Source organism: Clavelina lepadiformis, chromosome 1 (assembly GCF_947623445.1).
Source record: "Clavelina lepadiformis chromosome 1, kaClaLepa1.1, whole genome shotgun sequence".
Lineage (NCBI taxonomy): Eukaryota > Metazoa > Chordata > Ascidiacea > Aplousobranchia > Clavelinidae > Clavelina > Clavelina lepadiformis.
The window spans coordinates 28270184-28285515 of record NC_135240.1 but is presented as its reverse complement, the minus strand read 5'-3'; the positions used below and the strand labels follow the sequence as shown (position 1 = coordinate 28285515).

The 15332-nt window shown below is 38.7% G+C and overlaps 2 protein-coding genes across 3 annotated transcripts in view; both read left to right on the top strand.

The window, feature by feature from the left end:
- The window catches only part of LOC143447100 (uncharacterized), a 45867-nt gene that overhangs the window by 8880 nt on the left and 21655 nt on the right, over positions 1-15332 (top strand). The gene's annotated exons all lie outside the window — the stretch shown is intronic.
- On the top strand, positions 6068-11058 carry LOC143447115 (E3 ubiquitin-protein ligase XIAP-like). Its single transcript, XM_076947057.1, has 12 exons — positions 6068-6276; positions 7052-7184; positions 7274-7386; positions 7758-8063; positions 8168-8267; positions 8382-8531; positions 8659-8841; positions 8927-9330; positions 9437-9536; positions 9629-9766; positions 9841-9996; positions 10225-11058. The coding sequence occupies exons 1-12, from the start codon at positions 6168-6170 to the stop codon at positions 10745-10747; spliced, it is 2415 nt and encodes an 804-aa protein (XP_076803172.1). The 5' UTR covers positions 6068-6167; the 3' UTR covers positions 10748-11058.

Below are 15332 nucleotides of genomic sequence, written 5' to 3'. Positions count from 1 at the left end.
TTAGCTCACGTGATGCCTGATACGCTGGTCTACACTGACAAGCAACGGCGGCCTTTAGTTGCGTCGAGAAATATATTTGTTGGTCGAGGCAAACCGTGATCTAAGGTCTCAGTAACTACAACAATTGTTGTAACTCGGGATTTGTTGAGTTGCCGCGCCCCCAGCATCGAAGGGTATTTTTTTCTCCCTGATTGTTTGCTTTTACTGTTAAAATTATGATCAAACAAAGGGAAAATATCTTTGACATAGACGACGCAACAATTTCTCAATCTCACAAATAAGACACTTGAAATACGTTTTAATCATCTGTGCTTCTGTTGCCCGCCTGTTCACAGTTTCCACACTTCTTCTATTTCCTTCAGTTTCTTGCGTACACGAAGTCACCCACCGCATGCTTCTGTAGGAACATGTTCGCTTGTGATGTCTCTTGTCTCCCCACAGGCACTGACTAGGCCCGACCATCAAACTCGGCATGGTTATATTTTGCTTTAAATTTTAAAATGCTTGTGTGCGATGATGTAGTTATGACGCAACTGGAATGCGCGTTGATTAGGTGTTTCTCGCGTTGACAAACGAGCATCAGTTAGACTGGTTGTACTTGTGGTAGAATGGCAACTGTATATATCTTCTGTTCTTGCTCCATGCACTTACCGAGAGCATTGTGTAAAACAAAGTGTTTAATTGGAAGCTTTGGTCAAGGCAGTTAAAGACCAAATATAATAAATAGCAAACATATTTGAGGCCGAATTTATTCAGTGATGAGTCTAAGGATGGCTAAAGTTAGTCGGCTTTAGAATGAGAATGCAATGAACGAAATGCGCGAGTTAAAACTATAGAACAAAATAAATGGAGTTTGTGACGTCGTTCGAAGCCTTGACGCTAGGTCTGTGTGGTTCTCACTCTGTGGAACGCATACCACTAGTGGCACAGGAGAGCTTTCCAAGAGGCATTTCAGTAACTTTCAGACTACATGCAAAGCTTTTTGTTGAATGATTTTTGGGAAGTTTATTGTTGGAACTAAGATACTTTCAATAACATATTTATAATAATAAGTAACAATGGTAATACAGTAGTAGTAGCAATAATAAGTACAATTAAGCAAAATAAGGTTATATAGAACCAGGTAGCACACAGCGTAGTAAAAACACAAGCTGGTACGTCGATAGTAATCAGAAAAATTTTGTGGAAACACTGGCCTTGGTGAACAACAGAAACGTTCCAGAAGTAGATTTAACTTAAATAGCAAAGCTGGCTGGCAAGCATGGCGGCTGACTAGGAGTTCAACACGAACCTGTGTAGTCAGAAAATCTCACGGTTCAACCAATAAACAACAGAAGACGCATTAAAGCTCGAGGCGGTTTTAGGCTTTAATGCCGCTTATTCTAATCTCATCTAATTTCTATTCTATTCTATGTTTCTATTCTATTCTAAAATTCTATTCTATGTTCGGGGACCAGGAAAATACCCAACGGACGCCTGATCTTTAGGTAATTGTGTTTGGTGTGATAGGATACGATGTTTCTCGCATCTTATTTGCTTTTAACTCTCAGGGTAATCCCCTCGATAAATCCCCTGCTGTAAATAGGTTTCCATATTTTCTGAATGAATCACTTGCTTGCTGTTCCCTAACGAATTAACTAGGCAAATGACGTATGACAAATATTGATCGGGAATCAACGATGCGTAAACAGCAAAACAAAATGAATAACAAAGGAGAATAATTTCGACTCAAATTAACGTAAAATTACGACAATCCCATCATTTGTGGTTTTTGTTGCAACATTAAATCATCATTTATAATTGTTTCAATATAATGGCAAACTATCTTGATTCTTTCATACATAGAGACAGCTTACTCATGTATGAAACTAATAAACATTGATCACGCTGACGCATTTCGTGGCGAACAAACACTTAACAGTTTGTTGATTTTCTCGCCGAACCTTTCCGCATTGCAAAGTGCAAACTCAAGTATACCAGGTTCGTTTGCTGTCCTAATATTCCACATCACACTGGTAACTGTGGGAGCGAAAATATGGACCAACTATGCTAAAAAACGCAGACAACAACAGGTAAGCGGCAAATAACAAGGGGAAAAGTAGAAAAGGAAAAAAATCTTTATTACAACGGTTCTGTAACAAATGTATTATAATTAGAAATAAATTCATTGAAAAAATAAGACAAAAATACGAATTGTTTCTTGACTTGAAAGAAATGATTTTGGAGCTTAAGTTAAGTCGACCTCAGTTTCCGTCGAAAGAAAGAGATATTTGATATTCACTGTACAAAGGTTTGTTGAACAAACAAAGATTCGCCGAACAAAGACTTGTTAATTGCCGAACAAAGACTTGCGAGAAATACGGTTGAGACTAATGATCACAATTAGCACGGCTGATTGACGCAAATGCATTGTCTCTTTAACCAAAACTGTAGACGTCAACTGGATAAAGAAAAATATTTACTTGACAGAGTTTAAAAATGACAAACTTTGTCATTTTAATTTCCCAAACTAAAAATAGATATTATGAAAAGCATATGTAACTTGTATATTGTGTGCATATTACATATAACTTGTGTATATATTACATATAACTTGTGTATATATTGTGTATATATTACATATAACTTGTGTATATGTTACATATAACTTGTGTTGCTCGCAAAAACCACAAGCCAAGTTAGCTTCCGAAGTTCTCTGACTATTTACGGCACTTTGTCAGCCAGAATTTGCATTAAAATTCCTATCTGTATTCTTTGCTTCGTTAAAAGTAGTAAACTTTGGCAAAAATCAAAATCATAAAATAAAACACCATTGGATTTATGCTCCAGTGCTTCGTTGCACATGATATTTCGCTTTGACGACCTTCTTCAACGTATAAGTTTTAATAGTACAGAGATTTGTCTCACTCTGAAAACACAAGAACACCGTCAATGATCTATAACTCCATGAACTTTTCCACATTACAAACCACATGAACAACTACAATGTACGCGATATCCACAATTGAGTTTAATTCTATCGAACATTTACCGATTCAGTGCACAGGTATGACAAGATTGTCATAATTTATTCATTATGCTGTAACTCCCGCATCGATTCATTGGGGATAATGACGTCGTTGTGTAAAGCTTTTAAATATTTGTCTTTTCGCCCTCCATCAGATGGAAATTATTTAAATCTTTTTAGTCAGGAATTAGATAATTTGAAGTGACGAATGTCTTCCCGTTTGTTTGTGCTTCACAGAAATAAAGTGCAAAATAAAACACACATCATGCAGTCTTCGTGACAAACGCGCGATTGCGTTTAGGAAGTGGATGTGACGGTTTACCCCTAATTCATGCATTGGTCATAATAAACTATTGTGACTTTAATACAGTCAAAGATTAGGTAACAGAAGCTATAAGCATCGCAACAAACAGTGATGCAACGAAGCGAGCATAGAATGGCAACTGTATATATCTTCTGTTCTTGCTCCATGCACTTACCGAGAGCATTGTGCAAAGCAACGTGTTTATTTGGAAGCTTTGGTCAAGGCAGTTAAAGACCAAATATATTAAATAGCAAACATATTTGAGGCCGAATATATTCAGTGATGAGTCTAAGGATGGCTAAAGTTAGTCGGCTTTAGAATGAGAATGCAATGAACGAAATGCGCGAGTTAAAACTATAACAAAAAAATTGGAATTCGTGATATCGTTCGAAGCCTAGGTGCTGACCATGCCCTTCGAAAGGGAGAAGATGATGTTACCGAGCTAGCCCTTGTGCAAGTTCCAATTGTTACATATTTTTTATTTGTTTTTTACATTATTTCAATCTTATTGCACAAATTTAGAACTGCCCATTGAAAAAGAGCATCTGTTTCGTTGATGATTTGCTCAGGAGCATTACAACGGTAACGCGATTGTATATAGAACACGAGCCGCATTAATGCGATTCCAGCGCTCTGTGTGGTTCTCACTCTGAGGAACGCATACCACTTGCGGCACACGAGCTTTTCAAGTGGCATTTCAGTAACTTTCAGAACATGCCAAGCTTTTTGTCGAATGATTTTTGGGAAGTTTATTGTTGCAACTAAAATACTTTTAATAACGTATTTATAATAATAAGTAACAATAGTATTACAGTAGTAGTAGCAATAATAAGTAAAATTAAGCGAATTAAGGTTATATAGAACCAGGTAGCACACAGCGTAGTAAAAACACAAGCTGGTACGTCGATAGTAATCAGAAACAATTTGCGGAAACACTGGCCTTGATGAACAACAGAAACGTTCCAGAAGTAGATTTAACTTAAATAGCAAAGCTGGCTGGCAAGCATGGCGGCTGACTAGGAGTTAAACACGAACCTGTGTAGTCAGAAAATCTCACGGTTCAACCAATAAACAACAGAAGATGTATCAAAGCTTGAGCCGGTTTTAGGCTTTAATGCCGCTTACAACGGTATGCTACAGGTTATTGTTGTCAATAGATTCTTTTTTCTTTAAATCTGTTTGAGTGTGGATGTGATCACTCGGTCACTAAACAAGAGTAGCTTTGTATTGTATTAAGACCGTATTTTGCATGTTTTTTCTCTTCCTTGGCACCTTGCACACGTGATAATAATCAGCGAATCAACTCCTTGACCAGCTGCATACTTAGAATAGACAGAAACAAACCGAGAAAGGAAATCGCGGCTTGTAATCGTAATTGTGATTGGCAGCTTGGTTTCATGTAGCAATTTAATGAACCAAAACGCTTAACGGGATACATCTTCTGACATCTAATTTCAACTTTTATTCTGAGGTAACAATCAATTTCAAGGACGAGATTTGGCGAAACTATTTCGGCAAATAAAGTAAAAAACCGACCAGAAATGTCCGCAGTTGGAGTGAGCAGCAGAGGTTGCCATACCAACCGATGACGACCACCACAATTTGCGTCAAAGATCGCCTAAAAGAAGCGCAAAGCGCGAGCGATATTAGTATCCAGCAACTTCACAACCTTAATGTGAAATAGGGCGAGCGCCCAGATAATTCGACCTCAAACCCAAGAATAATTGTCTGCAAATATATCGGAAAAGAAATTTTTTGTTAATATTAAATGATTAGGCAATTATTGCCAAAAATGCATTTCAAATTCATGGCTATTTATGACGGAGGTAGCAACGATAATGACGTCAACATAGGATTCAAGACGCTTGATTGGCGGCGTTGAATGAAGCTAGTGATTGAGCGCCAAACGTGTTTCGGATGGAGTACGACCACGAACTTAAGCGACAGAGACGATCGGAGTCCGGTTTTTAGATCCCGCTCCGGTAAATCATAGCAACACCTCATTCTACTCTTGCTCGAATTAGATGTTCATCAAAGAACTCTTTGGCAATAAAACTGAGAACACGGACTTTTTGCAAAACAACAAACATTTGCGGAACCAGATAACTAGCACCTGCCAACATATCAATCTGCCAAATACCTTAGGCCCTGATGAAACGTGCAGATTCTGACCAAAGTCACATTTGGTAATCTAGCTCCGTGTTTAACTCTGGTAGGCGATAAGCTGCAGTTGATGTTTATATTTAGCATAGAAATGTCGCAGATGATAGCGCTCTATACTATGGTGAAGCATTCGTGTCTTTACCGCAATTACCGGAACCGAACCTAAATCTTCTTCACCATGAATAATTAGACCCAATTTTCGGCGGATTAGGAAATATATCTTCTTCACAGCAATGGTCACTTTACGAAACTCAATAGTTTTAGTAACACAAATGACATCCGTTTAAAATAATGAGAAGGATTAGACAGACCAAACCCTCGGTTGTTTTGGTTTTGACCAAGTTAAAATTTCAAGTCCAAATTTGTAAGACTCTGGCCGTAGTACACAGAGTTTTTTGTGTAAACTTTAAGTGCGTGAACCTGGTAAACACAAGCGCTGTATAAATATAGAAGAGAAAGCCGAACTTTGATCTGAAGTGAGCAACAAACTAATGTTCGAGTAATGCGAGAACCTTCTTCTCACGTTTCTCTCTTTTTCTAAACGCTTTTGCGTCAACAAGTCCCTGTACTTATATACGCTTTGCTCACTAGACTGCCATACAGAGGAAACAGCTGCAAATAAACTACAAACCATATAAGGAAAATTTGTTTAACTGAATTCTGCAAAACAAAGTTTTATTCGAAGATTACAAAATGTCAGATAGCGGATGTCAAACTCAGCTTGCAGGGATAGAATGCGATGGAAGAATGATAAGTATGGCAAGAGACCCACCAGGTCAAAGAAGCGTTTACATTCCACCAGGTAAGTTTGACTTGTAACTTGTAGATGACCAATTTTTGTTTCCCTGTGCTGTTTGCTCATGCCACTAACTAGTCGTTGAGTTGTTGAAGACGCAACATTCAGATCCAAATAGGAACATATGGTTTGGGAGACTTCTTGTAACTTAGTCATTTTTGCTCCATGTATTTAAGTGTTGGTTACAAATAACTTTTAGTTTTTGCAAAACCTCTTCCACAAAACCTTGCCATCTGGGTAGTTATAAATGGGTTAGAGCGCAAGTAGTCGTATTTCCGACGACTTTTTAACGGGAACGCCGCGTTAGGCGTCGACCTTAAGCAAGCAGATAACGCACAGAGAGTGACGTAACAAGTGGGTTTATTTTGACCTGGAGTAACCTGCACAGCTATGCGTTCATCCATGTAAGTGTTGTGTCCGCTATTCTTCTCATTGACTTTGGGTTACTCCAGGAGGTCATGCACAGAAGCTACGCCATAGACAGTCTTTTAAGTTATTGGTTAGTGGACGTTGCGGTTCATGAGTTTGGAAACATCTTTATTAAGATAATTTAATGAATCAAATAATCGGTTCTTGATTAACTCTGAGCGTATTTCTTGTTTGACTTTTCTTCAACCAGGTAAGCACCAGATATTTCGCTCCCCACTGTCAATGGCGTAAAATAAACGATATATCATTAGTAAGCTGCAAGTTATAATGCGAGCTTGCTGCTAGTTTTTTTTCTAATTACCAGTTAACCTGTGAGTCTATCTTTCTTCCAACGAACTTTGACCGTTTACAGGAGACACAGAACGCGAGACTTACAGACTGGCAACGTTTAAAGACTTCCCGAGCCATGTCCCGGTTGATGTTAGAAGGTTGGCATCGGGAGGATTCTACTTCACAGGTTACAAAGATCGAGTCAAATGCTTCAGGTACAAGTCAATTTGTTAAGTTTTTGAATCAACTTCATTGGCTTCACAAAGGTACCAACTAAGGTTTGAATTGTATAATGTTATTACAGTTGCGGTCAGAGCCAACAAGAATGGACAGTTGGTGACAATCCTGACGACCCCGGTTGGCACAGACACGATTGCCAACATGCACTGGGTCAAGATGCTTCAAACGTTCCATTACGTAAGTGATATTTCCTTTATAAACACCATTTGGTTTGTAGAGTAATTATTTCACCGTATGTAGGTGATGCAGCCAATTGTTAAACATAACTGGTTTGGTTAGAATGGATATACAGAAAGTCGAATTAGGATTTGATTAAAGTTTGGTGTAGATTAGAAGGAAGATTTAGGTTAAATTTAGGTTACTAAGCTATGACATTTAAGTTAACAAGAAATTTGAAAAACTAGTTTTTAACTTTTATAAATATGACGACATAAACAAACTTTCTAGAACGTACGAAACGCAGTTAAATTTTTTCAAGATTTGTTAACGTTTTTCATTTTTGTTATTATATGGTTTCAGGATTTCATGTTTCTCAATATTTTTTACAGTTTCTTTCATTCAACACCCTGGTATGACGGGATGCGCCAAACCACATACCCATTTGGCCCAGAGCGACCCTAATCGACCTTCCAGGTCTCTCGAGGCCGGAGAGCGTCCAATCCGATTTATCGCAAAAATGGAAATATCGCTACCGATGACGATTTCTTTGTTTCCATGTTCGAATCCGGTGAATCCCCACATGAGGAGCGAGGAATCTCGTCTTCAAACTTTCCTTGATCACTCCTCATCGTGGCCTGCTCATAGGATTCGGGCAACTCCCAGACAAATTGCAAACGCAGGAATGTATTACTTGGGTGAGTGGATCTGATAAAGTACTGGCTGATTTTTTCAAGCTTAAGATTCATGCATCACAAGCAGATATTTGTGACTTCTCTAACTTTTTTCCTTTATTGTTTAGGTGTAAGAGATCGCGTAAAATGTTGGTATTGCAACGGAGGATTACAAAATTGGGAGAGAGATGACGATCCATGGGAAGAGCACGCCAAATGGTTTCCAATGTAAGTTGAACGCTAAGTTCGAAATACAAAAATTTTATTTAAAACTCACTTAAATGTTGATATGAACCGACTTTTCTTCGCAATAAATTTAACCTCAAGTTGTTTTCATCTCAGGTGCGAGTTTGTTCTTCAAAGGAAAGGAGTTGATTTCGTTCACAATATCGTGTCCAGGTTTCCTAATCTAAGGAGACCGATGATACGAAATCCATACAACATCGCTCAAATAAACAGAATAACTTTCAGCGGAGCGGGGAATGGATCAAAGTGAGACTTATTTGCAAGCAGTGTTGTTGAGTTTTGTTGCTATTTCGACTGTATTTGGTATGAGTGCTGTTACAGTACATTTCTTTTAAATTGATTTTCCTAAATTAATAAACAAATTGTCTTGCAGTGTCCAGCGATCTCCATTCCGCTGTCAAAGGCTGCAAACGAGTGGTCCTGTGATCATTGATCCTCGTGAGGAACAAAGAGAGAGAAAGAGAAAAGTTGATGAGATGATGACAACATCCGAAGTTGTGTCCAACGCAAAGCAAATGGGATTTGAAGAGAAAACCACCAGAGCTGCGTTGAGGAAGTGAGTTTTAAGGAAATTTACTTGGTAAAAGTTTACTGACGCAATCAATATTCCATTGTGATCTAATAATGATATTATAATTCAGACGACTGGAAAGTTGCAACCAACCGTTTTCAAATTTGGAGAACTTGGTTGATGCGATCCTTGCTCTCGATAGTTCAAATCTTCCTGAAGATGTAGATACCACAGAACCCGAGCCTGAACCCGGAACAGAAGCTTTTCCATCGGTCAGCAGCATCACCCGGACACAAGGAGTTCGGGAGATTCGTCGTTTGAAGGAGGCGAGGATGTGCAAGAGTTGTCACCACGAACAAGCTAACATGGTCTTCATGCCTTGCGGCCACCTCGCATGCTGTCCATCGTGTGGAGGAAGTCTGGAGAACTGTCCGGTGTGTCATTCAACTGTTCCTTTTCACTCCTCATCGTGGACTGCTCATAAGATTCGGGCAACTCCCAGACAAATTGCAAACGCAGGAACGTATTACTTGGGTGAGTGGATCTGATAAAGTACTGGCTCGTTTTTTCAAGCTTAGGTCTCATGCATGACATAAGAAGATTTGTAAGTTCTGTAATTACAAAGTCAAATATTCTCCAGGTGTAAGAGATCAAGCAAAAGGTTGGTATTGCAACGGAGGATTACAAAATTGGGAGAGAGATGACGATCCATTGGAAGAGCACGCCAAGTGGTTTCCAATGTAAATTGAATTTTGCGTCTCAATGAAAGGATTTCTCAGATTTTGCGTTTTATGATATCTATGTTTAACATACTTCTATCTTTTGTCCGCAGGTGCGAGTTCGTTCTTCAGCAAAAAGGTCCAGATTATGTTCATGGGATTGTTTCTCGATTCCCCAATCTAAGAAGACCGATAATTCGGAATCCAGCAAATCCGACTGCGCAGCTCAGACATTTTCAATCAGAATCAAGGTGAGCTTCGTTACTTTATGATGATTGCCGTTCAAGTTAAGGAAATAAAATTTTGTTGTTTTTGATTTACGAAGAGGAAATCCCAATGCTGGTCCGACGATCATTGATCGAAGGGAAGAGACAAGATCTCTAGAGTGGAAAGTTGATGAGGAGATGTCTTCATCTGAACTAGTGGAGCTAGCAAAACTGATGGGGTTCGATGAAAGAGCGATTAGAACTTCTCTGAAGAGGTGAGGTTCAAGATTGCAATGACTTGTTCTAGAATTTGACTTGAGTTGCTTCGAGTCAGTTGACGCGGCAACTTGACGATATAATATTTAAAATTATTTAAACGACATGCTATGTCTATGGCCGAATTGTCTGAGGGTTTCTTGAACGATAAGTGTTAACAACTTTTTATTTCAATTTTATTGATAGTAAATTTCTTTCTGTTGTAAAAGAATTTATTTATTTCCTAGAAAATACGAAGCCACTGGCAACGGATTTTCAAGTCTTGAAATCTTCGTTGAGTCCATTCTTGCGATTGAGGAAGAATCTGCTTCCAACAGATCTAAAGAAGGAAGATCAACGTCTGCAACGGCTGAAGCAACTCCGACAACATCAGCCAGCAATCTATCTACAACATCCGGACTTCAAGAGATTCGTCGTTTACAGAAGGAAAGAATGTGTAAAGTTTGTGGCAATGAACAAGCGAGTGTTGTGCTTATTCCATGCGGACATATTGCTTGTTGTGTTGGTTGCGCTGAAAACGCATCGACTTGTCCCATTTGTCGTTCGCGAATTCGATCCTTTATTTCAACCAATGAAGCTGGACATGATGATGAAACTTATCGATCTGAGAAGGAAAGAATGTGCACGAACTGTGGCGAGGATGTGGCGAGACAACGGCTCATTCCTCAAGCACAATTTGATTGTTGTGATCGCTGTGATCAAAAATTTTCGGCGGAACGTATTTTTCGCGTTCGTATGGATTTGAACTGAAACATGTTTTCCGACCATTTTAATTTTGTTATTTCTCCAACTTTATTCCTTAAGATTTGATTGCTTTCTTGCACTTCAAGATATTTAAAAGAGAAATTTTTATCAACTCTGTTACAAATTCTTGTCGTTGTTTGTTAGAAAACTGTTGCAGTCTGGTATATTTGGTTAAATAGTTTTGTGGTTTTCGGTTTCCTGCAAAATTTTACTTTTATTGTGAATGCGAAAGTTCTACCGCACAAAATAATTTGCCGATGAATGATACTTTGAAATGTTTATTTTTTGCATCTGGTCAGTAAAATTTGACAACTTGATGTCTATTGGATCTAAAGATCGTTGACCGATAATCAGGAGATTGTGAAAACATAATTAGGAAAGTCACGTAACCATAGACATTAGCCGGGGAAATAAGATCGCGATTAATTTACTCGTAAGGTTTCATTTTTAACAAACAATTCGCTTCTTTATGTGATTCAGCTCACGTGATGCATGATACGCTGGTCTACCCTGACAAACAAAGGCGGCCTTTAGTTGCGTCGAGAAGAGAAACATATTTGTTGGTCGAGGCAGACCGTGATCTAAAGTCTTGGAAACTACAACAATTATTGTAACCCGAGATTTGTTTGAGTTGCCGCGCCCCCAGCATCGAAGGGTATTTTTTTCTCCCCAATTCTTTGCTTTTATTGTTAAAATTATGATCAAACAAAGGGAAAAAATCTTTGACAGGGATGAGGCAACAATTTCTCAATCTCACAAATAAGACACTTGAAATACGTTTTAATCATCTGTGCTTCTGTTGCCCGTCTGTTCACAGTTTCCACACTTCTTCTATTTTCTTTGGCTTCTTGCGTACACGAAGTCACCCACCGCATGCTTCTGTAGGAACATGTTCGCTTGTGATGTCTCTTGTGTCCCCACAGGCACTAACTAGGCCCGAGCATCAAACTTAACATAGTTTATATTTTGTGTGCGATGATGTAATTATGACGCAACTGGAATGCACATTGATTGAGTGTTTCTCGCATTGACAAATTAGCATCAGTTAGACTGGTTGTACTCGTGGCAGCAGAATAAGTAAAAACTCTTGCTTTTTTCCGCAGTAAGCTGCCTTTAAAGCTGCGCTATAAGAGTCAGATACACCTGAGTTATTGAAGATACATCGGTGGGTTTACACGTATCAAACCGCTCGAATATCTTGAACTGCTGTACAAGGAATGTTCCTGCTTCAATCGAATATGTTTTAAATGTCTTTGACTGGTTGTTTCTGAACACGAGACATTTCAGGTTTTTGAAAACACCAGTTGACAACAATAACCTGCCGAGTATGACATGACTGGTTGTAGCGACAAGAAGTTAATGAACAAAAACTGACAGAAAGGGCGAAGCTGACTCCTGTTAGCCGCAGTCCACGATGTTAAAGAGATTTACTCGGTTGCGCCACCAAGTGGTCACGCTACAGTGCTAACAAGAAAATCACGATGATTGGTCAACAGTTTCGACAACGTATAATTGCCGCCTTAATGTAATTTTCACCTTTATTTCTATGTTTCCAACAAGTGTAATATCTTAGTAATATCGAAGCAAGGTCTATTGTCGTAAATTGACTGCTCATTGTTCAATTTCACGGTTTTCAGGGTACGCAAAGCACGAGAAAGTTCAGCGTTAAATATTTTAACATTTTCAAGACAATTTTCATCTTCAACTTTGAAAAATAAATGTTGTCTAGCCTTACAATGCATGACACACGATGTACTCGTACATATACTGCAAGTTGGACTTCTTTTGCGTCCGTTAACAGAGCGCAGTCGCTCACATAAGAAAGACGGACGCAATTTTGAGTTTTCAATAAGTTATAAGATAAATTGCATCCTTTGTTTACTCATAAACGTATTTTCCACGTCAACATGGAAAACAGCAAACATTAAATTTCGTTCGTAAATTCCAAAGAGTAGCCTACTTAATAGGTTAACAAAATTTGCTGTGATTTCGTTAGACCGAAATTGCATTCTAGCAAGCTGCTTACTTGCACCATGGTGTGCGTTTAAAGGCTTTTGTTCAGCAAGCCACGTGGCCACACTTTCGTTTGGCGATGTTACCAAAACCACTACAATTTATACCAAGCTTTTCATATACGAAAGTAACGCAGTTCAGACATAATATTAGGCCCGAACTACGTTGTCAACAGATCTAGGGAAAATAGGCCTAACGACCAGGCTTAATATTTGCGGCAATTTACGTTTGTTTGAAACTGTTTATAACCAACTTGTTTATGGACTTACCCTTCACTTTAAACCCTTTGTTGGATTATATCCGCTGAAAACTTTCCCGTATAGTGGTATATACTCAGGAGCGTTTAATCGCGTTTCACTTCCGTGCTTTTTGGCCGCATTCCCTTTTAAAGCGTCACGCGCGAAGATCGTTCGGCGTAAAAGCAGAGTTTGTTAACATATTTGGCGCAAGTTGTGTCAGTTTTCTGGATCTGGTTTTCAATTTACTTGAATGACATTCATTGATGGGACCTTGCATGGAAACGAGGTCTCTTTGCCTAAAAGTTTGCTCTGTAGCCAGTTGATATCAAATTCCGCTTATGTTGCCTGGTTGGCCATTGTATAGGGCTAGAAGCCTGCCTTGTAAACAGTGATTCCGAATTTCGCTTGTCTTGTTTGGTTGACCACGACATAGGTCTCGAAACCTGCCTTTTGTCACGCCTGACTGGCCATTACATAGGTCCAGAATCTAGATCACCTTGTAAATCTAGTCCAGATTTACAAGGGTGAAAGGTCAAACAATCCTCAATATTTTTCATAATGATTCTTTCTCATTCGTATCGTCCGACGCTTTGCTTGCCCATCAAGTTTTGCAGAAATGACGAGAATTATTCCCTGTGAAGATGACGTAATCACCTTGCTACCACCCCCCTCCATTTGTTGCACAGCTTGGGTCGGTTTAAAACTTTAAAACGTTAATTTCAGAAATTGGATTCATTACAATAATTCTCATATGGTAAAATATAATGGCTGCTACCTGGTTGTAAACAACAAAATCTCTGCTTTAGGACCATTTAACTAAAAAGGAATAAAACGAGTGCGTGTCACACTTAAAGAAACTTTCCTGGATTTTCTCTCATCCAGCAAGGGTCGGTAGAGAGCATATGGAAACCGGTTTGTTTTGATCTTGACTTAAACCTGGCCAGCATTGTGCAGGTTGTCTACTCACTTATAAAGACGGTCAGGTTTGTCGTCATAATCGCAGCTTTGTTGCGTAACCATAAATATTATCTCAAATGCGTTATGATGACGTTGGAGAGAGTGACGACAATAATGTTGGTGACGAGAGAAACTTCCCGGTTAAAACTTGAATAATTTCGATTCAAGTCGAATATTTCCAGGTATCTAGTTATAGTCAGGGTTGCCATACCCTCGTTATTTCTAAGAAATGTCCTTATTTTCACTTGCGTACTTATCTTCGTCTTATTTTTAGGGCAGAGGTTCGTACCGTGGGCATTCTGACACCTTTAGTATACCATTTTGTACCAATTAAAGAGATACAAAAATTGAGAACATGCAAATAGTATCTCGTTTTTTCATTTTTAGAACATTGCGATTCCCTTCTCCTGTTGTGCACCGTATAAGGTAGTAGCCTATTCTTCTTTTGCTTCCTGTTCGTCCTTAATTTTTAGTCCAGACCGATGGCAACCCTGGTTATAGGGAAGGGTTGCCATACGTCGGGATTTTCCCAGACATGTCCAGGATTTTAGTGTTCAAACCTGCATCAGGGAGAAATGTTAAAAAGTGTTTAATTTTCCGGGATTTTTGAATAATGCAGTTTATGAAATCTATCTTGCAATATCTTCACAGTAAGAATTTGTTTAGTGCTAAAGATTAAACGTTGTTATTGTTTTGCTCTTGGAAATGCTAAGCGAAAATGAAAGTTTACTGACGAGATGCAGGCAAGTTCCTTCTATCGGTTACATGACATCGCCTTAACGCCAATATAGTGTGTTTTTAGTTAACTTTGCTTTGTGGCATAGTAATTTTTATTAGCCTATTTAGTAATTGAGCAAATTAGCTTTTTTGCTTGTCAAGTCATTTGACTAGGCTAGTTTATTTTGTGAGATCAATTTGGCTGTTTGCTTTATAGTAACCAGACCTACCTTTGTATTTGTAACTTTTAGGCAGTGAATGTAGCAAAATGGGTATTATTTTCGTTAAGCAGATAAAAGGTATAATATTAATAAAACAGAAAGTTTTTGGACTAAACAAAAGTGGCAATTCTGTGCTTTTTTCCTTCTGTGACAGTGATGCTGTCTTGCGGACAAAATAAGCGTTTGGATTGGTAGGATGTAAGAACATAGGGGTTACCATATTTTCGGGGCCTAAAATCCGGACACTCTTTAGTGCCCACTAGCGGTTTTTAAAATGAGTTGCGAACACATTGTCTGTCAATATGACGTCACAGTAGCAATGCCTCACCTTGACGGTGCGAACAAAACCCGCGGCCCACTTCGAAATCTTTAAGAATTAAAAAAACGATAATTTCCTTGGTATTCTAATTTGGTCTGCAACAGACTTCTTGTTGAGCTATTTTT

Bases quoted from the DNA above. Each gene is read 5' to 3' on its own strand.
- LOC143447115 (XM_076947057.1), top strand. From the start codon at position 6,168: ATGTCAGATAGCGGATGTCAAACTCAGCTTGCAGGGATAGAATGCGAT. The intron at 9,331-9,436 runs GTGAGTGGATCT...AATATTCTCCAG, and splicing joins CGCAGGAACGTATTACTTGG to GTGTAAGAGATCAAGCAAAA. The intron at 9,537-9,628 runs GTAAATTGAATT...TTTTGTCCGCAG, and splicing joins CACGCCAAGTGGTTTCCAAT to GTGCGAGTTCGTTCTTCAGC.